The 27,348-nt window shown below is 50.3% G+C and overlaps 2 protein-coding genes across 2 annotated transcripts; one reads left to right on the forward strand and one right to left on the reverse strand.

Moving 5' to 3' along the window:
* Positions 1 to 15,853: 15,853 nt before the first annotated feature.
* On the reverse strand, positions 15,854 to 16,483 carry EV420DRAFT_996168 (uncharacterized protein). Its single transcript, XM_060484285.1, has 3 exons — positions 16,295 to 16,483; positions 16,026 to 16,240; positions 15,854 to 15,971 (listed from the first exon to the last, which is right to left on the reverse strand). The coding sequence occupies exons 1-3, from the start codon at positions 16,385 to 16,387 to the stop codon at positions 15,902 to 15,904; spliced, it is 378 nt and encodes a 125-aa protein (XP_060325214.1). The 5' UTR covers positions 16,388 to 16,483; the 3' UTR covers positions 15,854 to 15,901.
* Positions 16,484 to 23,194: 6,711 nt separating this feature from the next.
* EV420DRAFT_1722033 (alpha/beta-hydrolase) lies at positions 23,195 to 24,458 on the forward strand (the record flags this gene model as incomplete). Its single annotated transcript, XM_060479777.1, has 4 exons — positions 23,195 to 23,356; positions 23,468 to 23,592; positions 23,649 to 23,935; positions 23,977 to 24,458. Coding segments are annotated over 4 exons (870 nt in total), but the record flags the coding sequence as incomplete, so codon positions are not given.
* Between the last annotated feature and the right edge of the window lie 2,890 nt (positions 24,459 to 27,348).

Consider the following 27,348-nt stretch of genomic DNA (forward strand, 5'->3'; position numbering starts at 1 on the left):
TAGCCTGATAATCGCACTCCTCATTGTTCTGACCATTCTCGCTGTCTATCAGCTTGCATGGTCTATTGTGGACTTACACCAAGGATAAACCAACGAACGGATGCCCTGGTCCGACGCCATTCCCACCGTCTTCGTAACTTTTATATTCTTTTTCTTGTCCATCTCCTTGTACCAGATTCTTCGCTGTTGCCGTCAGCAGAGAAGGGTTCGGCCACAGCTGCCCTTCCATTACGTGCCCAGCGCACCTCCGTATCCCCCGCCTGTGATCGACATCCCCGCGGCGTCTCAACAAACCCTATCCCCCAATCCGCACCAACTAGAATCCCTGTATGGAGAGTCCCTCTACGGATCGTCGCGACCCAGCTCGCGATCCTCAGAGTCGAGCACCGACTCCTACAGAAGCGCTACCGACGAGTCAACAGAATCCGTCGACATCACCGATACCAGGAGCGTACTCCTCGACCGAGGAGACTCGCCCCTACCGGGCCTCTTCGACCAGTCTCCAGTCGAAGGCGAGTCAAGCCGCGACGGAGCCCGAGGACCCGTCACCAGGCCTCTGGACGAGGACGAAGAAGAAGCTGATACCGAGTTCGAAAGAACCCGTCTCGACGACCTCTACCCGAATACGGAGGAAGATGCAACCTATACCGGAGACAACTGGAGCGGAAGGTCGTCAACCAGGTGGGTTGAGGCCAACTGGGGAGACCCAGACCTCGGGGCAGAGCGAAGAAGGTTTATACAGGGGCAAAAGGATGACGACGACGGAGATTCCGGAGAGCTTAGCCTCGGAGCCTCCGCGGCTACCACCCGTACAACTGGAACACACCTTATTCCAGAGTCCTGGCCAGTCGATCGGGGACCACCCATTGCATGGTACCCAAGTACCAGCTGGGTCTACGCCGAGTCAAGGGAAGAGACTCCTGTGGCCAGAGACTCACCCCGCTCCAGCACCAGTGGAACGGACAGCTCACCGTTCTTCCCCGCCGTCGCCGAGAACGAGCTGACGAGTGGGGAGCTTTGGGGCGAGTTCCCAGATTATAACCCCGAGGAACTTGGAACAGTTACCGCTGCCGAACGTCTCGCCGGAGTCTCCGATTGGGAGCCGTTGGTCGCCTCGAGAGCATTCACCGACCCCGTCCCTCTCTCTCAGCGTCCGTGGCCACTCTTATATCACACGTACATCGAGTCCCTCGGACTCCCTCGAGCTGCCCGGGAGTCCCCAGAAGTCCAGGCCAGAATGGACCGAGGAAGAGCGCACGACGCACGCATCCGTCGAGCAGAAGAGGACGCTCTCCAGGGACCCAACGGCTGGTGGGACCTCCCCCTCGAGCCAGATGCCACCGACGCCGAAATTGAAAACAGAATTCGAGCCGCCACCGTTCGTTACACCGGTAGAGCAAGAAGAGCAGGCCCCGACCTGGAAGCCAGAGCAAGAGCCTGGAACGCCTACCAGGAGGAGATCACCAACGAGGACTCCGACATCGGGAGGTTTAGGCGGAATAAGGAGCTCGACCGCCTCGCCAGAGAGAGGAAGGAGGCAGAGGATGCCCAGTCGACCCCCAAACAGCGCCCTCGAACCGACGGTGATGGCGGCGGTGACGCAGGTCATGCTTAGGGGTCCGGTGCCGCGACCTGAGATATTTAACATTCTACCATGGCATGGACTATATGAGATCATCATGGAGCATATGGAGAAGGACCCCCAGTGGCTATTCACAGACGCGGGGGTCGATTACCAAGAAGCAAAACGCATGGGGGACGTTTACCTCATGAAAAATATACTTGAGGTCGAAACCTGGCACCGGGCTGCCATCATCTGGAATATGATGAACCCGGAGTCGCCTCAACGAGGGTGCGAACCGTATCGCCGCCCTCAACCAATGCCTAACCCGCTTGAAACCGAAGAGTTTTGGGCAGGTGCTGGACCAGACGACGACGACATGGACGAACCAGAGGCTGGGCCCTCGAATAAGGGAAAGCAGTCCACGGTACCCCCGCAGCCGCCATTGCAACCACCACGACGACCAGTATACCCAGGCGACTACCCGCCGCCTGGGGAAAATTATAGATTGCGGTCTTTACCTAGACCCCCGAACCCTCCAGTACCGCCTCATATGCCTTCGCCCCCGGACCCGATCCCACCTTGGACGTTAGCGGCGGGAAAGGACAATAACCCGTGGAACGACGTGAAACCAAAGTTAATCACGCAACCCGAGTACTTCACCGGGGAACCCACCGACATTAACCGCTTCCTCCATCACTGCGAAATGTACTTCCAGGTCTTCCCCGTCCACTTTACAATGAACGATCAAGGGCAGAACCCCTATCGGATCACATTCGCGCAAGGATATCTACGGGAGAAAGCGAAGGAATGGTGGGGCGACCAGTACTACCGCTACCGGGACGAGCAGGGGCACTGGAGATTCCCCACTTGGGCGGAATTTTCCCATGACCTCAATACGGAATTCCGAGAAGTCGCGGAACTCGCCATTTGGAAGGCCGAATGGAGGAAGGTTCGACAATCGGAGTTCAAATCCGCAGTCGAATTCTTCGCGAAGTTCGAGCGTTTAGCTCATAAATGCGGAGAGTTTGGCGATGAGAAGCAGATGTTCGAAGCGGTCGAAGCGGCAATTAGACCCACAGTACGGAAGACAGTCATGCACGGGGACAATGAGCGCCCCACGACCTACGTGCAGTGGAAGGTGCGGGTCCTTAGGATCGACGCCAACTACCGATACGACGTAGCCCAGGGTCTCGCCAGTAAGACCTCCCCGAACCAAGGCGGCTCGGGTCGAGGCAATCAATCGAAGGGGTCGGGCGGCGATAAGAAAGACGCCACGGGAACCACGTACGGTGGAATAGGGCAGCCAATGGAGATCGACAAGCTCCGGACCGACAAGCGGTGTTTCAAGTGTGGGAACACCAGGTGGAACCCGAAGCATAAATGCCCAGACGATAAATCGAAGTGGCTCCCCGTGAAACTCCCACCTCGCAAGAAGCCCAATGTCGCCCGCCTCTGCCAACTGCTTGAAGACGCCGAGAGGGAGGAACTAGGAAAGGACACCAAAATCGAGGAGGTCAAGGAGGAGAAGAAGAAGGACGACAAGTCGTCAAAAGATCAGCCGGCGTCGAAATAAGCGATTCGACGGCGTCGGCAAAGGACTTAGTTTCATCTGGTGCGCGCACATGTACTTCTAGTCAGACTTATACTACGTATGTAGGTACCCCGTATGAACAATATACCAATATTTTCGCTCTACTACCAGTCGAAGAAACTAAGAACGAGGAATCGCAAAACACCAACGGCGTAGGAGGGGATTTCCGCCACTCCGCGCGGTCTGCGCTCAGTACTGAACCCCTAGGGGCCGTCCGAGCTCAGGAACCCCCGGCTCACCGCACAGGGAAAGCTCCTCGAGGGCATAGCCCCCTAGGTCGAGTCTCGACTGCACCCCAGACGTGGGGAGGTCACCCCGGAGAGGGAGAAAGGCAGTCAGCCCAGCCTGTAGGGCCTGCGTCCCCGCCTGTGGGGGCGTCTGTTCTTACAGGAAGCGTCGGAAAAGCAGCTGAGGCTGTGAACTCGCGGGACCACCTGCACCTAGTAGCCGAGGGACACCCGGTGGCCAACAGTGTAGACCCCTCGAGGGAGCCAATATGTGTGCCCCCGCGAAGGGCAGCCCGAAGTACCGCCGGGTCCAGGAAGAGCAGTAAGTACGGATCCGACGTGGGGGTTACAACGCCACGCACAAGCGCCCGTGGCCAGGGCCGAACAAAGGGCAGAGAGCCCTCCCCCACCACCTCGACTACCGAAGGCACCCAAGTGCCGCCTCGGGACCTTTCTCGTCCCGGTGACCAAATGCCACTTCGAGGGAAGATGCCGTCGGTCTCTTTGGAGGAGGTAGAAGACGAAGAAGCCTATCTACGGTCCGACATCCCAACCACTATCTCCGAGGGGAAGTCACATGTGACCCCCGCCGCTGTCCCAAAGGGCGAGGTTCGTAAACCCGTCCTGGATACGTACTACGAACCCTTTGGGCCGCACTGGACCCGAAGGGCCCTTAGACTCACTAATAACGAGTCGGCCGCCTTCGCCACCCTTGCTCGGTGGGTACACCCCCGTCGGCGGGAGGAAGTCACTATCGAGTTATGGGAGTCCCTGAAAGAACAACCAGAGACAGCCACGGAAGCGAGGGAATGCTGGGAGTGGATGGAGGACCTTAAGAAGCCCCCCATGTATATACGAGGCAGGAAGGGAAGAAATGTATCGATTACCGTGCAATTAGAAACCCTAGACACCCGCGAAGTGCACTCTGTAAAAGCACTTGTGGACAGTGGGGCCACAGGAAGTTCCGTTGATCGCGCCTGGGCCCGAGATCATGCCCTTAACCTCAAAAAAGCGGCCCCGACCGGTCCCGGTGTACAATGCCGACGGAACCCGAAACAAAGGAGGCGATATTACCGAATATGCCGAAGTCCGGCTACGCATTGGGGACCACGTGGAGCGGATCGAACTAGCCGTAGTAGACCTGGGCTCTACTCCCCTCTTTCTCGGACACGACTGGCTCCAGAGGCATAACCCACTCATCGACTGGAATACCGGGTCGGTCACTCTAGCACGTTGCGCGTGCCGAAAAATCCCATTTTCCTTACCAGATACCGACCCCTCAGCACGATGGGAAGAGTATGAAGAGGGGGACACTATCCTAGTGGTCGACTTCGAGGAGGCTTTCCACGTACGGGCTATGGGGACTAAAGCGAATGAGCTAGCCGCCCAAGCCAACGCTAAGAAGGCGACTAAATCCTTCGAGGAGATTGTACCAGAAGAATACAGGGGCTTCAAAGATGTCTTCGCTAAAGAGAACTTCGATGAATTGCCACCCAGGAAACCATGGGACCATGCCATTGAGCTCATCCCTAACGCCAACGCTAACCTGGACTGCAAGGTCTACCCTCTCAATCCGGCAGAACAGGCCGAGCTCGACAAGTTCCTTGATGAAAACCTTTCCACTGGTCGCATTCAGGCGTCGAAATCGCCCATGGCCTCCCCGTTCTTTTTTGTCAAGAAGAAAGACGGGAAACTTCGCCCGGTTCAGGACTATAGGAAACTCAATGAGATGACCATCAAGAACAGGTACCCGTTACCTCTCATTGGAGAACTCATGGACCGGTTGAAAGGAGCCAAGTACTTCACCAAGTTGGACGTTCGATGGGGGTACAACAATGTCAGGATAAAGCAAGGGGATGAGTGGAAGGCCGCATTTCGAACCAACCGGGGGCTCTATGAACCCCTGGTAATGTTCTTCGGCCTTACCAACTCGCCAGCCACCTTTCAGTGGATGATGAACGACATCTTCAAGGATCTCATCACTGCCGGAGAAGTATCCGTCTACCTTGACGACATTCTCATCGCCTCGAAGAGCAAAGAGGATCATAGGCGTATCGTACGCAAAGTACTCCAAATTCTCCACGAGAACAAGCTGTTCCTCAAGGCGGAGAAGTGCGAGTTCGAAGTGGAGGAGACAGAGTACCTAGGGGTACTCATCAGTGAAGGGAAGATCCGTATGGACCCCGTCAAAATCGCCGGGCTCTTAGAATGGCCTACTCCATCCAAGAAGCAGGAGCTCCAATCGTTCCTAGGCTTTTGCAATTTTTACCGACGATTTATACGAGATTATAGCAAGCACGTTAAGCCCCTCACGTCCCTTACGGGAAAGGTGGATTGGAAATGGGGGGAGGCCCAGCAGGCAGCGTTCACCAAGATCAAGACGTTGTTCCGCGAAGATGTAGTCCTAGCCATCCCGCTAGACGAGGGAAAGTTCCGAGTGGAAGCAGACTCCAGTGAAGGAGCAATCAGAGCCGTACTCTCCCAGCAGCAAGGAGAGAAGTGGCGACCCGTCGCGTTCCTCTCCAAGGCGCTGTCGGTTACCAAACGCAATTATGAAATCTACGACAAGGAACTACTTGCCATCATGATCGCGTTGGAAGAATGGCGACAATATCTCATGGGCGCCCGAGAGGACTTTGAGATATGGACGGACCACTCCAACCTCCAGTACTTCCGTAAGCCTCAAAAGCTTAACCGACGACAAGCCCGATGGGTAACGGAACTGGCTGAATACCAGTTTACGCTTCACCATAAACCTGGGGCCCAGAATCGTAAGGCGGACTTGTTGTCGAGGCGGGCAGATCATGATCAAGGGAAAGACGACAACAGAGACGTCACCCTACTCAGACCGGCTCACTTTCGAGCCCTCGTAATGCCTACGGCGGAAGAGTTGCACGAAAAGGTCAAGCTAGCCGTTCACGACCCTCGCAAGTGGGACAGAGGGATTTCCGACTCCCTTAACCACGAAAAGGGGATCTCCTGAGACCAAGAACTACTATGGTACGATGGCCGTATCTACGTACCCAGGGATCAAGTTCTACGGGGGGAAATCATCTCGTTGTGCCATGACCATGTAACCGCCGGACATCCCGGGATAGAGAAGACAAAAGAGCTCATCTTACGCAATTACTGGTGGCCTCGAATGCGCTCGGACGTAGAAGCTTACGTGAAGGGGTGTGAGATTTGTCAACGAACTAAGGCGGATCGCCGACCCAAAAAGGCCCCCCTTCACCCGAATGAGGTCCCCACTAGGCCTTGGACCCATATCTCCGTCGATATGATCACGAAACTCCCCGACTCTCATGGGAATAACTCCATTCTTGTCATAGTCGACCGATTCTCCAAGACCATAATCCCTATTGCCTGTACCGAGGAACTATCGTCCCTAGGATTCGCTAGAATTCTATGGGACCACGTCTACGTACCTTATGGCGTAATGCCGGAAAAGGTTATCTCGGATCGAGGGGCTGTTTTCGTGTCCAAATTCATGAAAGAATTTTACGCCCTCATCCAGGTGTCAGGCAACCCCTCGACGGCCTACCACCCTCAGACTGACGGACAAACGGAAAGAGTCAATCAAGAGATTGAAAAGTATCTCAAGATGTTCGTCAGTTACCGCCAAGACGATTGGGACGAATGGCTGCCCCTTGCAGCGTTCACCCACAATAACCGAAAACACTCCGCTACAGGTTTCTCCCCATATAAAGTGGTGTTCGGGCAGGACGGTGAAGTCATCAAGATGACGCAGCGTGCGGACGTAGTACCGGCTGCGTCAAAATTAGTCCAGGGGATTCAAGAGGTCCAGGAGAAGGCGAAGGAGTCGCTGGAGCGCGCCGCCGAATCAATGAAAAAGGCCTACGATAAGCATAGGGGCCCGGCCGTGGAGTACCAAGTGGGCGACAGGGTTTGGTTGGACTCGACTAACCTACACCTCCCTCGTCTGACCAAGAAGCTGGGGGATAGACGAGTAGGGCCGTTCACCGTGATCGCTAAGAAGGGAGCTTCGGCCTACGAGCTGAAACTCCCTGTAAAATGGCGAATTCACAGTCGGTTTAACGAGTCCTTACTTACTCCGTACCATCCTCCCGAATTCCCAAATCAGCCGCATCCAGAACGACCACCTCCCGAGCTCATAGAGGACGAAGAAGAATATGAAATCGAAGAGATCGTAGGAGAAAGAGACCGCGTTGTCGGCCGTGGTCGAACACGCCGCACAATCACGGAATACTTGGTCAAGTGGAAAGGATACCCTATAGAGGAGAACTCGTGGGTAAAGCGCTCCGACATGGCGAACGCAGAGGAGCTAGTAACGGACTACGAAGCGCGAGTCTGCAAAATATCGTGGGGGGTAAATGAATGAGGAAGAACGGTGGGGGTCGATGATAAAATACCCCGCGACCTTCCAGTCCACTACCACGACCCGAACTCGCCTTGCATAACCGATATCCTTACGGTTCCCTCCTCTCAGTGTTCGGCAAGCATACATTTCGAGGATATCGATCTGATCCTGGACCAGCCCCTCAACCCTTCGGAGGCCGCAGAATACTGGCAACGAACCTTCAAGCCAGAATTAGAACAAGGCTTTGTCGAAGCCAAATGGCCGAAGGTCACCACGGACGAAGCGGAGGGAACACCAGTCATCAATGATGAAGAGGACGATACCGAGGAGGAAGTAAACCTACAAAACCTCGAACGCATACGAGAAAATTGGGACACAGAAGCAGATGAGGACGCAGACGATGATACCTGGTCCTTTTACTCAGAATCGCGGCATTCCACTGCAAGCTCTTCGTTCCGAACAGCCACAACTAGATCATAAACGCATTCACGGTGTAGAAGGGGATTTCCACCACTCAATCACGAGCATTGAACCCTTAGGGATCGCGGATCCCGACAGACAGTCGAGGCCTAACCAGCGCAAAGCGGCTCAGGAGTTATAGGAACCTGAGTCCAGGGGGAGAGAGGGTTGGAGGCCGAACACACGAAGTGACTTTTTACGGTGTAGCGGAGGCCCAATCGATCCTGTTTTAAAGCAGAAGGGAGACCCTCGACTCGCTGGTGTGGAAGGAAGGAGATATATTCTCATTCGGGACGAATGAGTCTTAGGGAGGGGGTAATGTTACGATTATTCTTTTCTTTTTCTTTTTCTTTTCTTTTCTTTAGTCAGCCGGATTACGCGAGGCGCGATCATCACGGACTGACTGCGCATTGGTATTTTTAGAATACTCACGTGTATTTAAGTAGAGCCTCAGCTGGTCTGAACCCCAGCTTCGGCTAAGGTTTAATCTACCTAATATCAAACTCCGTTCTTCGTGACTATCTGTCCCATCGACTTGCGTCGCCTTTGACTTGCTAAAGCGTCGTCTACCGAAGTGCGAGTAGTGACCTTAGTACGATCTAAGTCGATTAAGAGTTAGTGGCTAACACCCTCTTCGGCCCGGTGACCAAATGCCACCTCGAATCAAGACCCTTTCCGTTTCGTTAGAAGAAGTAGAGGACGAAGAAGCCCACCTGCGGTCCGATATCCCAGTTGTAGTCACTAAACGACCTCCATCGCCCGCGTTCCTGGTCTCGCTCATCGTGACCCCCAACGACAAGAAGGTCATCGCGGAAATGTACTATGAACCCCACAGGACCCTATGGACCCGTCGGGCGTTACGCCTTGCATGGGGGGACTCAGCAGCCCGGGCCGTTCTCAACGGATGGGTTCACCCCCGACGCCTTGGAGAGGTGACCGACCAGTTGTGTCACCAATTGGAGGAACAGACGGAGACAGCCGCTCAAGCTAGGGAGAAGTGGCAATGGATGGAAGATCTTAAGAAGCCCCCCATGTACATAAGAGGGAGGAAAGGACGAAATGTATCAATCACCGTGCAGTTGGAAACCCTAGACACGCGCGAGACCCACTCCGTGAAGGCCTTGGTGGATAGCAGAGCCACTGGCAGTTCTATAGATCGAGCCTGGGCCCAGAGTCATGCCCTCAACCTTAAAAAGGCGGCCCGACCTGTCCCGGTGTATAATGCCGACAGCACCCGAAATAAGGGCGGCGACATCACGGAGTATGCCGAAGTACGACTTCGCATCGGAGACCATGTGGAGTGGACCGAGCTAGCTGTGGTCGACCTAGGCTCCACCCCCCTGTTCCTCGGGCACGACTGGCTGCAGAGGCATAACCCGTTGATTGACTGGAATACCGGGGTGGTTACCTTAGCCCGCTGCACGTGCCGCAAGATCCCCTTCTCGCTCCCTGACACGGACCCCTCGTCCCGATGGGAAGAATACGAAGAAGGGGATACCATCCTGGTAATCAATTTCGAGGAGGCGTTCCACGTACGCGCCATGGGAACTAAAGCCAATGAGCTGGCCGCCCAGGCCAACGCCCGGAAAGCCACTAAGTCCTTCGAAGAGATAGTACCTAACGAGTACAGGGAATTCGGGGATGTATTCGCCAAGGAGAATTTCGACGAGCTACCACCGCGGAAGCCCTGGGACCATGTGATCGAGCTGGTCCCCAACGCTAATGCCAACCTAGACTGCAAAGTCTACCCTCTCAACCCGACCGAGCAGGAGGAGCTGGACCGGTTCCTGGACGAGAACCTCTCCACAGGACGAATCCAGGCCTCCAAGTCCCCGATGGCTTTGCCCTTCTTCTTTGTCAAGAAGAAGGACGGAAAGCTTCGTCCTGTTCAGGACTATCGCAAACTCAATGAGATGACAATCAAGAATTGTTATCTGTTGCCACTTATCGGGGAACTCATGGATCGACTCAAGCAGGCCAAGTATTTCACAAAGTTGGATGTACGGTGGGGGTACAACAATGTTAGGATCAAACAGGGGGACGAGTGGAAAGCCGCGTTCAGGACTAACCGCGGGCTCTACGAACCCTTGGTAATGTTCTTCGGACTCACGAACTCTCCGGCAACATTTCAGTGGATGATGAATGATATTTTCAAAGATCTCATCACCACGGGAGAAGTCTCGGTCTACCTCGACGACATCCTAATTGCCTCTAAAACCAAGAAGGATCACCGCTGCATCGTACGCAAGGTACTCCAGATACTTCGTGACAACAAGCTCTTCTTGAAAGCAGAGAAGTGCGAATTTGAAGTCGAAGAAACCGAGTACTTGGGCGTCCTCATTAGCGAAGGGAAGATTCGTATGGACCCCGTGAAGATAGCGGGCCTTCTTGATTGGCCAATCCCGTCCAAGAAGCAAGAACTGCAATCGTTCTTGGGCTTCTGCAACTTCTACCGATGGTTCATTCGAAACTACAGTAAGCATGTCAAACCGCTTACTGCCCTGACCGGAAAGGTGGAGTGGAAGTGGGGAGAAGCCCAGCAGAAGGCATTCGAAAAGCTGAAAGAATTGTTCTGGGAGGATGTGGTATTAGCCATCCCACTCGACAAAGGCAGATTCCGAGTGGAGGCTGACTCCAGTGAAGGGGCGGTAGGGGCCATGTTATCACAGTGGCAGGAGGAAAAATGGCGCCCTGTCGCCTTCCTCTCCAAATCTCTATCCGTCACCGAACGAAACTACGAGATCTATGACAAAGAGCTTCTAGCGATCATGATCGCGCTAGAAGAGTGGCGTCAGTACCTAATGGGCGCCCGAGAGGACTTCGAAATCTGGACGGACCATTCCAATCTTCAATATTTCCGGAAACCTCAGAAGCTTAACCGACGACAGGCCCGATGGGTGACAGAGCTGGCGGAGTACCAGTTTACCCTTCATCACAAACCTGGGGCCCAAAACCGAAAAGCGGACCTCCTATCGAGAAGGGCGGATCACGACCAAGGAAAAGATGACAACAGGGATGTAACGGTTCTAAAACCCGAACATTTCCGAGCGCTCGTTATGCCCACCACGGGAGAGCTTCAGGAAAGGATCAAACTGGCCACTCACGACCCCCGCAAATGGGATCGGGGTATCTCAGATTCCCTAAATCACGAGAAGGGGATATCCCGAGATCAAGAATTGCTGTGGTATGACGGACGCATCTACGTACCCGTCGACAGACAATTGCGAGGAGAAATCATAGCCTTGCAGCATGATCATGTCACTGTGGGTCATCCAGGCATAGAAAAGACAAAGGAGCTCATTCTACGCGATTATTAGTGGCCTCGCATGCACCGGGATATAGAGACTTACGTCAAGGGATGTGAGGTTTGCCAGTGGACCAAACCTGATCGACGGCCCAAAAGGGCGCCTCTCCATCCTAACGAAGTACCAAATCGACCCTGGACTCATATATCTGTCGACATGATCACCAAACTTCCCGATTCTAAGGGGTTTAACTCCATTCTGGTGATAGTCGATCGGTTTTCCAAGATGATTATCCCCATCGCTTGTACCGAGGAGCTTACCTCCATGGGTTTTGCCAAGATCCTGAGGGATCACGTCTATGTACCCTACGGGGTAATGCCCGAGAAAGTCATCTCGGATAGGGGAGCAGTTTTCGTATCCAAGTTCATGAAGGAATTCTACAAGCTGATACAGGTGGAAGGGAATCCTTCTACCGCCTATCACCCCCAAACCGACGGACAGACCGAACGGGTTAACCAAGAGATTGAGAAGTACCTCAAGATGTTCGTCAATTATCGTCAGGACGATTGGAGTGAATGGCTGCCGCTCGCGGCATTCACTCACAATAACTGGAAACATTCTGCAACGGGTTTCTCTCCCTACAGAGTGGTCTTTGGACGCGATGGGCAGGTTATCAAGACCGTCCAGCGCCCGGACGCAGTACCAGCCGCCTCTAAACTGGTCCAGGGAATTCAGGAAGTGCAAGCGAAGGCAAAGGAGTCGCTGGAACGGGCAGCTGCTTCAATGAAAAAGGCCTACGACAAGCACAAAGGGGAGGCGCTGAAGTACCAGGTCGGCGACAAGGTGTGGTTAGACTCCACCAATTTAAACCTACCCCGTCCAACGAAGAAGCTGGGAGATAGGCGAGTCGGACCTTTCATCATTACGGCAAAGAAAGGAGCGTCAGCCTACGAGTTGAAACTACCGGTGAAGTGGCGGATCCACAATCGCTTTAACGAGTCCCTACTTACTCCATACCACACCCCAGAGTTTCCCAATCAACCGCGCCCGGAACGACCACCCCCAGAGCTCATTGATGACGAGGAAGAATATGAAATTGAGGAGATCGTAGGGGAAAGAGACCGTATCGTCGGTCGCGGATGAACTCGATGCACTATCACCGAATACTTGGTGAAGTGGAAGGGATACCCGGTAGAAGAGAACTCTTGGGTCAAGCGTTTGGACATGGCCAACGCCGAGGAGCTTGTTAACGACTACGAGTCGCGTATCCAGAAAATTTGGTGGACCGTTAACGACAAAGGCCAAACGGTCGGACGGGATGATAAGATTCCCTTAAACTTACCAATCCATTATCATAACCCGGACACCCCATGTGTCACCGACGTTGAGACAGTCTATTCATCCGAGTGTACGAACCCAAAACACTCGGACGCTCAACCGAATTCTTACCCTTCCTCCGAAATCATTGATACTATTCATCTCCCCGACGACGGCGCTGACAAGGAAGAAGAAGTAAACCTCCAAAATCTCGAACGAATACGAGAAAACTGGGACACCGAGGCTGATGACGATGAAGACACAGACGATGATACCTGGTCTTTCTACTCCCAGTCACGACAATCTACCTCTACCGACGACGAAAACTCAAACAGTTCGCTCCAAACGAGCGAAAATTGAAAATGATCCAACCTATGGTGTAGAAGGGGATTTCCACCGCTCAAACACGAGCATTGAACCCTTAGGGACTGCGGGTCCCGACAGACAGTTGAGGCCTAACCGGCGCAAGGTGGCTCAAGTTCTCTAACGGATGCTTGAGTCCAGGGGGAGAGCGGGTCAGAAGCCGAACACAAGGAGTGACTTTTTTCAGTGTAGCGGAGGCCCAATCGATCCTGTTTTAAAGCAGAAGGGAGACCCTCATACTCGCTCTTGTGGAAGGAAGGAGATACAGAGGTTCAGTGTCTCATCGGGACGAATGAGCCTTAAGGAGGGGGTAATGTTACGGATTATTCTTTTCTTTTTCCTTTTCTTTTCTTTTCTTTTCCTTTCCTTACTCAGCCGGATTACGCGCAGGCGATCATCACGGACTGACTCCCACAGTACTATTTTTAGCGTACCAACGTGTATTTAAGTAGAGCCTCAGCTGGTCTGAACCCCAGCTTCGGCTAAGGTTTATTCTACCTAACTTCGAACTCCGTTCTTCGCGACTATCTGTCCCATCGACTTTCATCGCCTTTGGCCTGTTAGAGCATCATCTACCGAAGTGTGAGTAGCGATCCTAACACGATCTAAGTCGATAGAGTTAGTGGCTAACATCCCCGGCATCTCAACCTTGCTTGAATTCGCAGTACATGGGTAACTTGTGTAAGCTATTCATTTGGCAGACTTGTGTTTGAAATAGAGAAGAATGATATGGGCGTAATAGCGTGCAAAAATTCATGTAGGCACAAGTTGCATTTTTCTGGTCGCAAGTTGGTTATTAGCCACCAAGTTCGCTTGTATTGTTCCGCAAGTTAGTAATTTTTTTTCGCAAGTTTGCTATTGGTTATAGCTTTAGAATAAGTAAGGCCTGGGCTGTGATATACAAATTTCTGTCCAGTCATCCGGACACCTGACATTGGTTATGAACCATATGAAAACTAACATTCTGGGAAGGAATATGGTACCTACGCCGTTCAGCAGGCCATGTGGTGAACCCTTGAACTCTCTGAAATGTTGTTCTCAGTACACCCAATTGAGCTCGATCTATCGCTGTCTTGCAGTACTCCGAGCATTCAGATCTATAAGGGAGTCAGTGGACTGTCCAGACTGAGCGGCTTTGAATCCAGAGATCAAACACCGAAGGGACATGTAATCTGAATTCATCATTGAATAAGCGATGGGGAAGTAGGTAAAGATGAATACGCTAGAAGAATTTGGGCCATTAGTATGGCAATGGCTGAATGACTGGTGTCAAGCACCGAAATAATGTCGGCCGGTTCAGGGGCCACCTCGTCCCGCTCCGAACCCACTCCCCAGATCTTATTCAGAGATCTATGGTAACAACTGATGCTGATGAGTATATCACTATAGGAAAACACTTAACTTGCGGTGCGGGCATGAACTTGCGCACTCAAAAGTAACATGTGACTGGGAAAAACCTAACTTGCGTTCATCGGATTTTTTGCACGCTATTACGCCCATAGAATGAACTCGATTTTCCGGACATTATTACGCCCATAAAGACGAACCGGTACTATCCACAGACGCAGATGCTTCTTCGTATATGTACTATATCCGTCACTTCCGAATAAATCTGACCCTAAATTGATGTGAAGTTTCGCTTTCCTGCTTCAGCCATTGGCAACACATGCATACAGACATTCAAAATTGTACATAATCTGACCTCGAGCCGCACTCGTAGAAGTGTGTTCCAAAGAACGATCAACCAGTCGTGTTCTGATCTTGGGCTCAAACTCGGCTCGCTAATTATCTCTCAGAGTCGATGATTGATCTCTGTCACTACTCGAAGGAATATCTGATGGGCTGTTCTCCTTTCCCATGTACTTAGCATTTGTTATTCTCATCGCCAAAGGGACGGGTTCAAGCATTCCCACGGATATCAGGGTAGTCTGGTTCTGAGAACAAAGCTTCTTCTGATTGTTCTAGAGATCCACTATAGGCTGAATCTGCGTCCACTTGCCTGCTACAAAGGGGAATCAAGATTTGTGTCTTAGATACTTCAACAATGTTGCTCAGAAACACTATTATCCAAGTTTCGATAACATACTCTGAGTTCAGCTCACTTTGGCAGCCCCAAAAGGATCTCCAAAAAGTCACGTTGAACAGCTATGAAGAAATGGATGTGCCATACATTTTAACCCCCAAGTAATACTGCGCTACCTATACCAACGGCGTCTCAGGGCCGTCTATTCAATTTCTGATCATCCTACAGATCCACTTGGCATCTTATCTGGGAGCAGACGGCGTCTTTGTATACATCCCACGCCACTCGCGCAACATTCTCGGAAACAAATCAGTACGAACAAGACAAATCTAGGGAGTTCCAAATTACGATATCAGTCATCGCACAAGTGCACATGTACCCAAACCTATACCATGATACCCGAGCACCCATCCAACCTGTACAATTATGCGTGCGCTGCTTTCCGGGATTAATTCGGTCCCCACGCACTTCGCGAATCATGATACCAACGCTCGGTTCCGAACTCAAACACAAGATATCAGAAACCAAGCATTCCCTTTCCCTCTTTCTGATCATCCTACTTGTCGCATAAAATTTGAAGAAAATATTTCTTTACCCTGCAGTTGTTCGCCGACAGAGGATGCTTCGGCCATGAAGATCGCCCTCGGGTGTTCAGCCGAAGACGAACTCACAATGTGAACCAATTGGAGGATCACGGGCACACGCGAAGTTCACAGAAAAGAAAAGGACATCTTATGGAGGCGATTTCGTAGATATTTCCTTCCTGGCGAGAACTACAGATATAGTAGGTAGCATTCCACGATGCCGTGCACTAGGCTAACCACCAAAAACCACCGTATGTGGCTGTGCAGCAGCACAAGTCAGCAGGCGAGGAAAAGAGCAAAAAAAAGTACACACAAAGCAGTACTATGGACGATTAGGTGCAGGGATCTACGACCGCCCAATGTTCCATACATCTGATTGTCAAGCCATAATTGATGAATGCGTGTCAACTTGATCAAGATCGCTGCAAAGTGACAGGACATGTTGACGGAAAAGGTCGAGACCAGGCTAACTACGCAAAACATTAAATGATGGTTAGACATTGACAGAATTGGTGGAGATATTCTTATCTGTAAAAAGACAATAAGATAAGACGTAGGCTCTCAGGCAAAAGATAAGTGTACCTTGGCAATTAGCGCCCACCACGTCATAAGTTGACTTGTAGGTCCACAAGGAACAGGCACCCGCTTCGTGGGAGATAACAACACCGCGGTCATAGCATAATACTAGGCAACCTACCGCTCGGACCATAGCGACAAAACGGCTATGTCGCAAAATTGTTATGAGAACATTGCTGCAGCAACGAATGCCATCAAGTGTACACCTGAAAAAGGCCAAAAGCACTCATACAGCCCCGAAGTGGGGTATGTCCACGATAATCAACACCTATTGAAAGCGCCTTGAATGCATCTAAAACTTCCCTCCCGAAGCACCACTGGTGCGGGAACCCTGGCGTTGTGACATTGAAAGCGCACCGTGCAGGTCAAGGTAGAGTGAATATCCAGGAGGAGCTCCCTTTCGGAGAATATCATCAGTCGCCGAGCAAGAGAGAGCATTCGGGGGGTCAACGCCCCCTGTGAAAACGAAAGTAGGGTAGTAATGATAAAATGGGTGTAGCGGATCGACGACCTCGATGAACATCTTCCAAACACAAGATTACTCGGTCACTGCATATCGCGGAAGGAGACAAGGACTTACTGTAGAGCAACTAAGTCACTAGTCAGAAGATCCGAACTTGAATAATTTCGTGCTCAAACGCCGTGGATTCGATCGATCAAGAAGACGTGTTACTTTTGCCTTGACCCGTTGTATACATATATGGGTCCATCAAAGCGCTTAATTCTTGGAAGGGAAAACTTGAGGTTCGATCTTGATCGGCTTCGCACTTCCCTGACAGGGAAGGGCGCTGCTATAGTTGTCGGTCAACAATAGAACATACAAATGAAAGAAGAGAAGAGACGCTTACTGAGAGTCGGGCTGTTGAAAGCAGTTGATCCAGGAACTGGCATGCGCCACGGAGACAATGCTTGACTTGATAGACTTGCGTCGAAGGGTGTTTTAACGTCGACAGACGATGGCGGCCATCACTTCTTCTGCATAGAAATGAACGATGGAGGCATGTCTTCGAAGTGGTAGCGAACCAATTCGCAGGGACCAAGAATACATGAACCTCTTTCTTTGGTAATAAGACTGAAGCTACGAATGAAGTCGTCAGCGTTAAGATATAGGTCGAATAAACATCCATGTGTGAACTAACCCAGGAGTATGAGTGGGAAAACAAGACGGTAATGACATTTCTACATGTTCGAAGAGCTTCTTTTTACATGTCAGCCTTAGTCGCAGGTAAAGAACGAACGGCGAAATTATACCTATCCTCGGTAGTATTTGTATCGTCGATATCCATTGTCATCCAACAATTGGCAGCGAGCGTGATTGGAAGGACCAAGCTCTTTGAGTCCAGACTCTACATGAACAAGCTAAAGCCCCCGAAAGCGAATCCGAATGACTGTAAACCATACCTAAAAAACAGAAATCAGCGGCCAAAGGACGAGGGGTATTGTGGAATACCATGCACATATCAATATACCAAGCCACATTGATGGTGGTTGAAGCACTGAGGCCTCACAGCTGTACGAAGCGACGTAAAAAATCTGACCATCAGCTCCAGTCTCTGAAGAAAGATATATCAGGGAAGGAGCTTACTTTCCCTCAGAATTAAACTGATATCCGCAGAGAGACTAGGTCGCACACACTGTTGAACCTTCACACTAACACTGTAAAGTGTCGTTCAGCACCGTTTGCGCATAATGAATGTAGTCATGTCATAGAGTGACCGCGTAGCTCTTGCCAACCCATTTAGAATCTGGTCCTCGAACGTTAGAAAATGAAGTCTGCAGAGGATTAGATTACGCACCACGGTCTACCCCAAGATCATGTTTTTCCCCAATACCTTCAAGCGGTGCACGTGCGCACACTAAACAGCTGGGCTGACGCTTCAGCCATTGTCGACCTAGGTCCTAGTTGTGAGTACCGAACAGGAAGTCGTGCCCCATATGCATTTACAGAGCTTTATTTCATACCTGGAGAACATTTATAATGGTGGCATATGTCTAACACATGGAGAGGTAACCTGCGGACGTTGTGCGTCGTTGGATGGCGGGCACGGTCAAGATACAGCTGGCAGTCGGCTCTTGGCGGCCGATGACAAATCCTGACACAGCCACTGTCGCGACCTTCAGCAACGTTCACCAAACGTCCACTGTGTTCCTCGATAGCGGTCCAATGGCGCGTTATCACGCGTCCCATTTCGAACAATTTGTATTGGAAGTCTTTTTCAACTCAATTGACTTGATGAACAGCCCTAGTTTTGCCCTCCCGTTCAGTGATGCGCTTCTGATTGCAGAACTTATTCAGCAAAGCGTTATAGCCGTAAACCTCCCCCAATGGGATTCAGGAAAATATCCAGGAGGTGCCAAGCTCTAACCAAGATAATCGTTAACTTATCCTCAATGAGCGGACAATGGACGAAAGTGCTCGCATGTTTGTCATAGTGATATCATAGTAGAAAGCTTTGAAAAATGCATAGGTAAAATGATGGGGGTGTCGTATGAAGCCTTTGTTCAGTAGTTGACGCGTCAATCGCAGTCATCGAAACCATCACCCTGGCTCACATTTGATACGTTCTGCAAATGCCATAATTCCAACAGCCCACGTCGAGATGATGTAACTAGGTAGCAATTTCCTCTCTAGGCGGACGATGTACTAATACATATTTGCTCTTGGTGTGTGTAAAGGGTGATCAGCGAATTTACCTGGACTCAAGTTGGACCTCTGATAAGGCACCACCAAGAATTGAGAAAATTTATTGGCCATAATGAGGGGAGGGCTTTCTTTCTCACTGGAACGCAATAGTAGGTGTCTATTCCTTCCGGCAGGCATATTCATGATAACGGTTCTTCAATTGATTCATCTGCAATATTTCAGGCAACTCACTTCGACCTGCTCATAATTTGACTAGCACAAGCAATCTGACTCGGTCGGTGTGTGAGAAATTATGCGAACGGTACATATTATCTTCCTCAGGAAGAATCACATTATTCTTGTCCAAATTGGCAGTGGTCGAGCATTAGGATTGAATGCTCAGTTATCCTAAGAAAACGAGGGTTAGAATGGTCGCCTGCTCGCTACCGCCTTCCGATCGTGTTACTCCCGATGGTCAAAACTCACCAATATAGCGGTAACACACATTCTTTTGTCTATTTTAACAACTGTTCTGATGTGTGACCTCTGTGCTTCTGCAGGAACCATCCTCCCGTGAAATAATATCCTCGAAACAAAATTTGGGGAAATCCTAATCCGTAACCTCCCTTCAACGCTTCCGGATGATATTTTGGTGCAGACGCGGAGTCTTTAACCAAAGCCATCGAGTCCCATGCTGGAATGGAAGATGCATTGTTCCGACATGCCATATTGGGTGAGATCACCCGGTGGAGTCAGGGTGATCACTCGGAATGTCATAACACGCGTCTCCGTTTGTTTCCTCCCACGTATCTACAGAATGACTCAGAACGCGTTCTGTCTTTGGAAGCCAGCTGGCTAAGGTGAGCATATGTTATCTTAATCATATGGTAAATTTTGATTGACACCCGCCTCATAATTTTCACACTGCACTGTATCACCTCTTATTCCTGGAATTTGGTGCCCCAATGATCTTCTTGGTCGTCAAGGCTCCGAGGTTATGGATTGTACTCCTGCAATCAAAAGTAATAGCGGTGTCTTTGTGAGTTGCTCTTCTTCCGATGATCGCGTGTCAAATTGATGAAGAAATACATTCAGCTGAACACCAGACTCATCTGCTCGCATACGGAGACGAGTATGTCTTGCGCCGGTCGAACCACCATGTAACGTCGCTCGGGAGCATTAATGTATGACGCGTATTGAGTCTAGACTGCGCCATGCCACCATCAACGCCTTTTCCCTCGCCACAATAATGTTTAGAGGTGAATAGGTTGGTTCGCGCTATACATTCAATCCAACCCCATCTAACGTTTCCGTTCCTCGGAGCCTGTGCGTCTGTGTCCCTAGTCGAACGTCCCATAATACACATGACTCGACAGTGCACTAACATTCAAAAATAGCTATCAGCATTCGAATTTATGGGAACGTGGCGTCATCGAGCACATCCCCATTCTCCCTCCCTGCGGATAGTAAGCGGCTTAAGCTTCTCTATGCTTCAACTCTTTGAACATGCCATTTTCAGCAACGCGTTTGTAGTATTGTTACAATCCCGCACCCAGATGTCCGCTCAACACCAACACCAACAATGACCCGAGCTTATGGTTTGTTAGTGCCATTGTTCTTCACGCCTAGAAGTCTCTTCTTCGGCGGGGCGTTCGAAGAGCGACGCCGCGATGGCGGTAAGTGCGCCTTTAAGGAGACCCAAATTCGCCGTTTACGGCATTACGGACCACCGGGTCGTATCAGGCACTGTTGAATAGACCGTCACTCACATGACCCCGTTTGCACCCTTTCCTGCCTTCTGGTTTGCGCGGAGAACGGCGGGGGCATGACATGGTACGTTCGTTGATTCGCTGCATGAGGCAAAGGAATTTATGTTTAGGATTTCCGTACCATCTTTGTTATAGCTCACCATTTATTGCTGATCGCCGCAGTTTACGGATTTGTGGCGACGTCTGGTATGTACGTGCTTCTAGCGTAATCCTCCTGTGCGACCCCAATCGTAACTCGAGTCATATGAAGTCATCTCGCCAGCGATAGTAGAGCTTGAGAATTTGGAGAAGCTTTTACGTATTTTGACGCGTTCCGGGTCATGCTGACTACGTTACCCTTACTTCCAGATAATTGGGACGGATCACCGTAATATAAGTCCGCGGTACGCTATGATGATGACTCGGGAGTCCCAGTCGTTAGCATTAGCATAAACAATGTTGATGACAATGTACGGCAACCTGCGAACACATCGCTCAGCCGTCTACTGTTATCTTATCTGCCGCTGTTCCCGACCCTAGCCCACTTTACAATGCCACCATCAAGGTTCGCTTTATTTATTTCGAGCGAGTTCCTCCAGGGCCTGATTTTGATTCTAGTCCCACTCGGATCTTTCGGGGTTGTAGCCCAAACTATATCTTGAGCAGTTAGCCCTTACAGGCCCTTACTAACCCACGGCAAATCATGTTAATCCCGGCCCTCTCATCAGGGTTAGGGTATTCATCCACTCTGCACCGCTCCTCACGAAGTTGAACGTGTACAGAACTCCAAATATTCTAGGACTGATCATACTCCGCGTCACAACACTTAGACGAGCGTCGAAAGATGTTTTGAATGACTTCCTTGGCAGTTTCGCATTCGTTACGAATCTTATGATACATGCAGCATGAATCATATGCAAGGTGAGCTTCTTCATAGTCTCATTCATTTATGTTCCGGAAGTCTCGAGAAATCACCCTAGAAATGGAGGCTGAATGAAAGATATCTTGCAGATGATTTACTCCTCTTCTTTGCATCTTAAATCTACCCCCTTATTTCCCATGGGTGTTATCTCCATGGCCTATTTGGGGATGAAGTCGTACCATCGCCTGCCGCCGCGAACTACTCTAGGGCTTAACGTTACAAAAATATCGTGAACCCTTCCCTATCTCTGACATATCAACAAACAGTATAAGATGATCCTTCCGAAATTGTTCCTAGCTTCGGGATGTGCAATGCGTTTGTTCTAGGTGCCTCACATCGTGCTTCAGGCTCACCAAGGGACCCACACGATGGGATCGATTACCACCTGCTAATAAGGGAGGTATGACCCAGGTAACCGTCTCGTATTAAACTCAATCACCACGCCACAGACTGATCAGGAAGGTTGAAGACGATAATATGGAGACTACTTACTGGGTCTCGATCGAAGGAGATAACCCAGTAAACGCCTAACGAAGAGGTACCCCACGCCAAACGAGTACGGTAACATCTGTCCTCGAGGCATTGTCGGATCTACGTCCTTTACGGCCGATAGTCCGAATGCTCCTTCAGGTTTATCTGAATCTAGGCTGACTTCGACGGATGTAATGTTGCCATAATTCGTGCGTTATCGATAAGGAGTAGATATCTCTCCTTCGTAAGCTGCTTTCTCTGTAAGTTAGGATGTCAATCTAAATATTCTTACCAGTGTCAGAATCTAACTTAACACTCACCCAACTCGCGGTAGTCGTAATTGTCATTTGGTTATTATGCCATACGGGATCATCCTACAAGATCCTACGAGCGGAGAACGCTTTAACTAATTCAACAAGCTTGTAACTGAGTTTCTACACTTGATACTATCATTAGTTCTCTTACCTTGCTGTATCATAGGAACGGTCATTTCACGTGCTTGATGGTTATTACTACGAGGATTATCTATGAGCCTGTATGTTCCTCCCCCCCTCCGAAGCACACCGCCTTCATTGAACCTCAGACTTTGCGGTGCGGCATAAATCCGGCTTCGGCTTCCCCTTCGTTGGCATTTCTTACCATGGGTAACTCTAACGAACCTCATTGTTATTAAAACAGAAACGCGCACATTCAACTGATGAGGTAAGTATTCTGCTTTCTCGATCTCCCAGGCCTCGCGTTCCACGGGCAAAGATTACGAGTTACTGTAATCCCTATAACAGATTCAGCGCTCTTTAACATAACGATGACATATGAGGGTGTACTTTCTCCGGCTTCTTTCCATTGCATCGCATTCATTGAACCCAAGTTTAGTGCGTTATTTTTATTGGAACCAGACACTGCGCGGAATACGAACTCCCATTGGACCAGTTACAACCTCCGTCGTGCTCAATTCTTGACTCTCGCAGTTGGACTTCGTAATAATTAGAACAAACTATGTCCGTTCAACTGATTCCGTTTTTCCAGACCTCGCACTCAAGGTCGTTCTCTGGTAAGCATTACGAGACCATGTTCGTAGAACATCGGGCATGTTGGCGACTTAAAACCTGACTTCCTCCAAGCTCATCTCTCGACATACAATGTCTGGTCAATTCATCACTTCTCCAGACGGCACGCGTATCTGGGCTGATGCTGCCGGCACCCCAGGCAAACCGCCTGTCGTGTTCGTTCATGGATTCCTCACTTCGAGCCTGAACTGGGTTCGCCAGTTTGATGATAGGCGGTTGCTGGATAGTCTGTACATGGTATGACTATCTTTTCTCGGTGTATGCAGATTTTATCTTCAAAACTTCCGGATCAAATACGAAGTCAGCTCAAAGCCTCGCTCTTTGAAACAATCTGATTCCTTTGAATAGACTCGTGGACACGGTCGTAGTGACCAGCCAGAATCAGAGGATGCTTATGCCTCCGCTAGACATGCAGAAGACTTTCATGCTGTATGCGCCGCTTTTGGAGTCACGAAACCGGTTGTCGTGGGCTGGTATGTATACTTTAATTTTTCACCTTGCCTGGGTACCTTAAAAATTTCGAACCTAGGTCCCTTGGCGGTATCATCGTGCCCGACATCCTGTCTAGGTTCGGTACCACCCCGCTTCCCGTGGCAGGACTGATTATGTTCAACGCGATACCATGGCGCTCAATGTTTCCGGAGATCCTCACACCTTACTCTACCAAGATTATGCCTCCCCTATCTTCTCTGGACCTACCCGGTTTTCAGACTGCACTCCAAGAGCTCATCAGCGCCTTTTTTTCTCCGGGATATTTAGAGAAGGTTTGCTTCGAGGAGAAGTGCGCTTGGGTAGGTAGTGCGGCAAGTATGGCGAGTTTCTGTCTATGCAACGGTTTTATCCGGATGCTGATTGAGATGTGAAGAACACTGCGGCAAGAACGTTCTCGATCTCGCGCACGCAAGATGAGACGGCTTTGCTCTCTGTGTCGAAGGAGTTGCCGATTCTCTGTGTCCAGGCTACGGGGGACATGTTGATGGAACTGGAGAAGCACGAGGCTTTTATGAAGAAACACTTTGGTGATAATTTAGACTATCGACGGATTCCGGGAGGCGGGCATGCGCCGTTCTATGAGTTCCCAGGAATTGTGAACCCGATGATTATTGAGTTCGTTCAGCGTGTCTATGATGGCAGTAACCATAATCAAGTCTGAGGTATCGATTCTCGTTTGGAAGGTTGAATTGCATTAAAGTATGGTCATTTAGGTATATCGCGATATGCAGACTACGTAGACGTCCATTTATGATCATTAACTCCGTCTTCTAATTTGATTTTTGTTCTGCGTGTGTATACTCGACCCAGCCGCTGTGTAAGTATTCATAAATTGATTGTACCGGTCGGCTCGTCTGGATTAGCGTCGTGGTCTCTTAACGAGGAAACGGCCTATCCACCAACTTCTCTCCGTTGAGTGAGTAAATCAGCTGTAAGCCATCAAGCTATTATTACGCGTGTACCTTGTTTTTGTACCGGCCATGGAAAAGCTACGCACGATCTGAATTAACTCCCAACAATTAATTCCTCTTTATATGGCGCCAACTTCTACACACGGAGTAGGCGGTGGGAAAAAGAGATCGGTCGGTCGAAGGCCTACATCGATTTTTCGACGTTCGATAGAAAGTGAAAGCTGCCGATTCTTTCGAAAAAAAGTCATACTATCCCTGGGAATGCGCTCCCCCTGCCAGGGTAGGAGGCACACGACTCGAATATTACCCCTGAACGGTTGTCGAGGAGTACTCTACGCTTCCCCGACTTCCAAGAATCAATTCTGACGACATTGCATTATATTACCTGTGGTGCCATCATTACACTGTGGAGTTCAGGTCGCGTTGGACCAGGCAGACCAAACAGAAAAGTACTTGGAATAGCCTGAGAAGAAAGTCTAATTTTGCTGCCAGTGGATCGTACCTAAGGAACTTGCCCCACATGGACCTGAGAGCCTCGTGCTATTCTTTATGGAACAAAGCTAGGTGACCGTACCTGGCGCGTTCTGCGAATGAATGGGAAGCACTCATGTCCTTTTGTTCTCTGAGGAGACTTACAAGAGTTGTATTAAAGGTGCCGAGAAATACTCCGACGTTCCTGTGATTATCAGATTTTGATTAGACGGGCCAATAGGCAGAGAGGGTATCTTTACAGGTTCTGATGAACGTACCTTGGAGCACTCACCTAGACTCTTCAGCTTAATCACCTTGGTACGGATATAAGAGTCAGCAGCTCGCAATTATTCCCGGTCCTGGAGAGATAGCGGAAAGTGCGAAGTATCAACCTTGTAAGGAGAACGAGCGACAATAGCACGAGGATTGTCGCGGGCACATTGATAGATCCAGACCTTAACTCTTTCTTTGGGTGTTCCGATGAAGTAGGCGACCGTCATACCCGACGTTCTTACAATCATATGCATGTTTTAATCAGAAAAGACTATCTTTACACCGTCGTGTGCAATATGGATGATTCCATGACGTCTAAGTATAAGTACTCATGGAGCCGCCTGAAACGATTCACCGGTTATACAAGAAAGAAAACATCCGAACAAAGTGCAAGATGAAACGCCGGTTGGATCTCAGGCTAATGCGAAAGACGAGGAGAACTTGTGTGATGACGAGCTCGGCGCTGAGAAATCAACAACTAGTGCTGACCAACCTTAAATAGGAGCGGATGTGATGAAGAATACGAACATGGAGTAGAGCGTTTGACCGGGAGGTCAGGTACCAGTTTGTTCCTATCAAGGAAATCGGTACTTGTGGAAGAAAGAACCACGGACCGCACGAGTGCAAGTGGATGGATGAAAGTGATTGATTAAGAGTATAACAACGACTGATGATCGCGTACTCGGTGACGCGTAAAAGGAAGGTGGATATCGTATGTCTATTTCGAAAGAAAGACAGCGAGAATAGTGCAAGTGCCGATTGTCAGGTAACCTAGAGAGCGCATGTCACGCAGGAGACATGGCGAAGAGACGCGGTCGTGCGCTTTATCATCTACTTACTTTCCACGAGTCAACGTGGCGATATATCACTCCAGAGTGAATATAAATAATTATTTCATCAGCATGTGGCCAACCCAGAACGGTTATAGCAAATCTCCCTTCCAGCGCGTCTCGATTCCCTGGGCTCGGTTATATCTGGTCTGGGAACTTGCAGACGTCTCAGGTGGGCAGGTTATGTCCCTCTCTATAGGTGATTGTGTGTATCCCACGGAGGATGGCAGGTGAGGTGATTGGGATACAGGATGTCGATGAGTATACAGAAGGTGAATCATGCACTGCCTAGAGGCGATTTCGTACTCGGCAATGGTCAGACCTCCCACAGGACGCGTTCAACGCTGAGGCAGATTGGGAAGCCCGATGAAGGACGGGAGTAAAGTGTCCTTGGCAAGATTTGGTCTCGATTGTTACCAACGAGACCTTGATAGAGTGTAACCGGTCGTCCTTAACGGTAGCTAAAAACCTCCTGCTCCCGCTGATCATGAGTCGGTTCGCGTCACTTGAATGAGTCCTCCAAGTACAACACAGAGGAAGAGGACCTCAACACGTCGAGGAGGGTTTTCTTTCACACCAACGCCGGAGGCAGAGGAGGAGACGCGATGTCGCTAATCGGAGAATGTCGCTTTCTCCGTCTCAGGTTCTCCAACGATATCAAACCCGTTGCAGTGTCGCTACCTCCCGAGAGCCAGTTCGCTTGCGAGCAGGGGAGTCTGTCTGTTCTGGCGCGACGTTTAGGGACTCGGGGTTGTTGTGTGATGAGATGAAGGAGGAGGGGTAGAGGGGTGGGATGTCAACGAAAGTTTGATCTTGATTCTCTCGATCCTGACGTGGTTGTAACGAGAGTAACTTCTACTGTCAGAGCAGCTTCGGAGACGGGGAACATCCTTTGAGATAGATGTTGTGTGACGGGAATGAGAATTTTCCTCTCCCTGAAGGACGATGTGCACTCCTTCGGGAGCAAAGCGCGCGTTTAGGGTCCCGATCGTTACCAGGGAGATCCTGACGCGTAGTACCATCTTCTCGAATGACGGCCGTTCATGAGAGGGGGTGTAATCGGTGCTTCTGCTCCTTGGTTTCCCATACGGCTCGCAAAATTTGATGTCATTTGGATGCGAGATGGACACATATCCTGGTACATGTTCCACTGGTAAACCGCGGTGGTGCAGGGGAAGGTGAATCAAAGTGGAGGGAAGGCGGCGTGTGAATCGTGTTGACACACTGCAAAGAGGCAGAAGGCATAACCGGG

This window comes from Desarmillaria tabescens, assembly GCF_030435595.1.
Source record: "Desarmillaria tabescens strain CCBAS 213 chromosome Unknown EV420scaffold_53, whole genome shotgun sequence".
Taxonomy (NCBI): domain Eukaryota; kingdom Fungi; phylum Basidiomycota; class Agaricomycetes; order Agaricales; family Physalacriaceae; genus Desarmillaria; species Desarmillaria tabescens.

What these genes read in the sequence shown, in the direction of transcription:
- EV420DRAFT_996168 (XM_060484285.1), bottom strand. Translation starts at nt 16,387, where the DNA reads ATGACCGCGGTGTTGTTATCTCCCACGAAGCGGGTGCCTGTTCCTTGT. An exon ending in GGTGGGCGCTAATTGCCAAG is followed by an intron (nt 16,241 to 16,294) that starts GTACACTTATCT and finishes GTCTTTTTACAG; the next exon opens with ATAAGAATATCTCCACCAAT. An exon ending in ATCGTCCATAGTACTGCTTT is followed by an intron (nt 15,972 to 16,025) that starts GTGTGTACTTTT and finishes GCTGCTGCACAG; the next exon opens with CCACATACGGTGGTTTTTGG.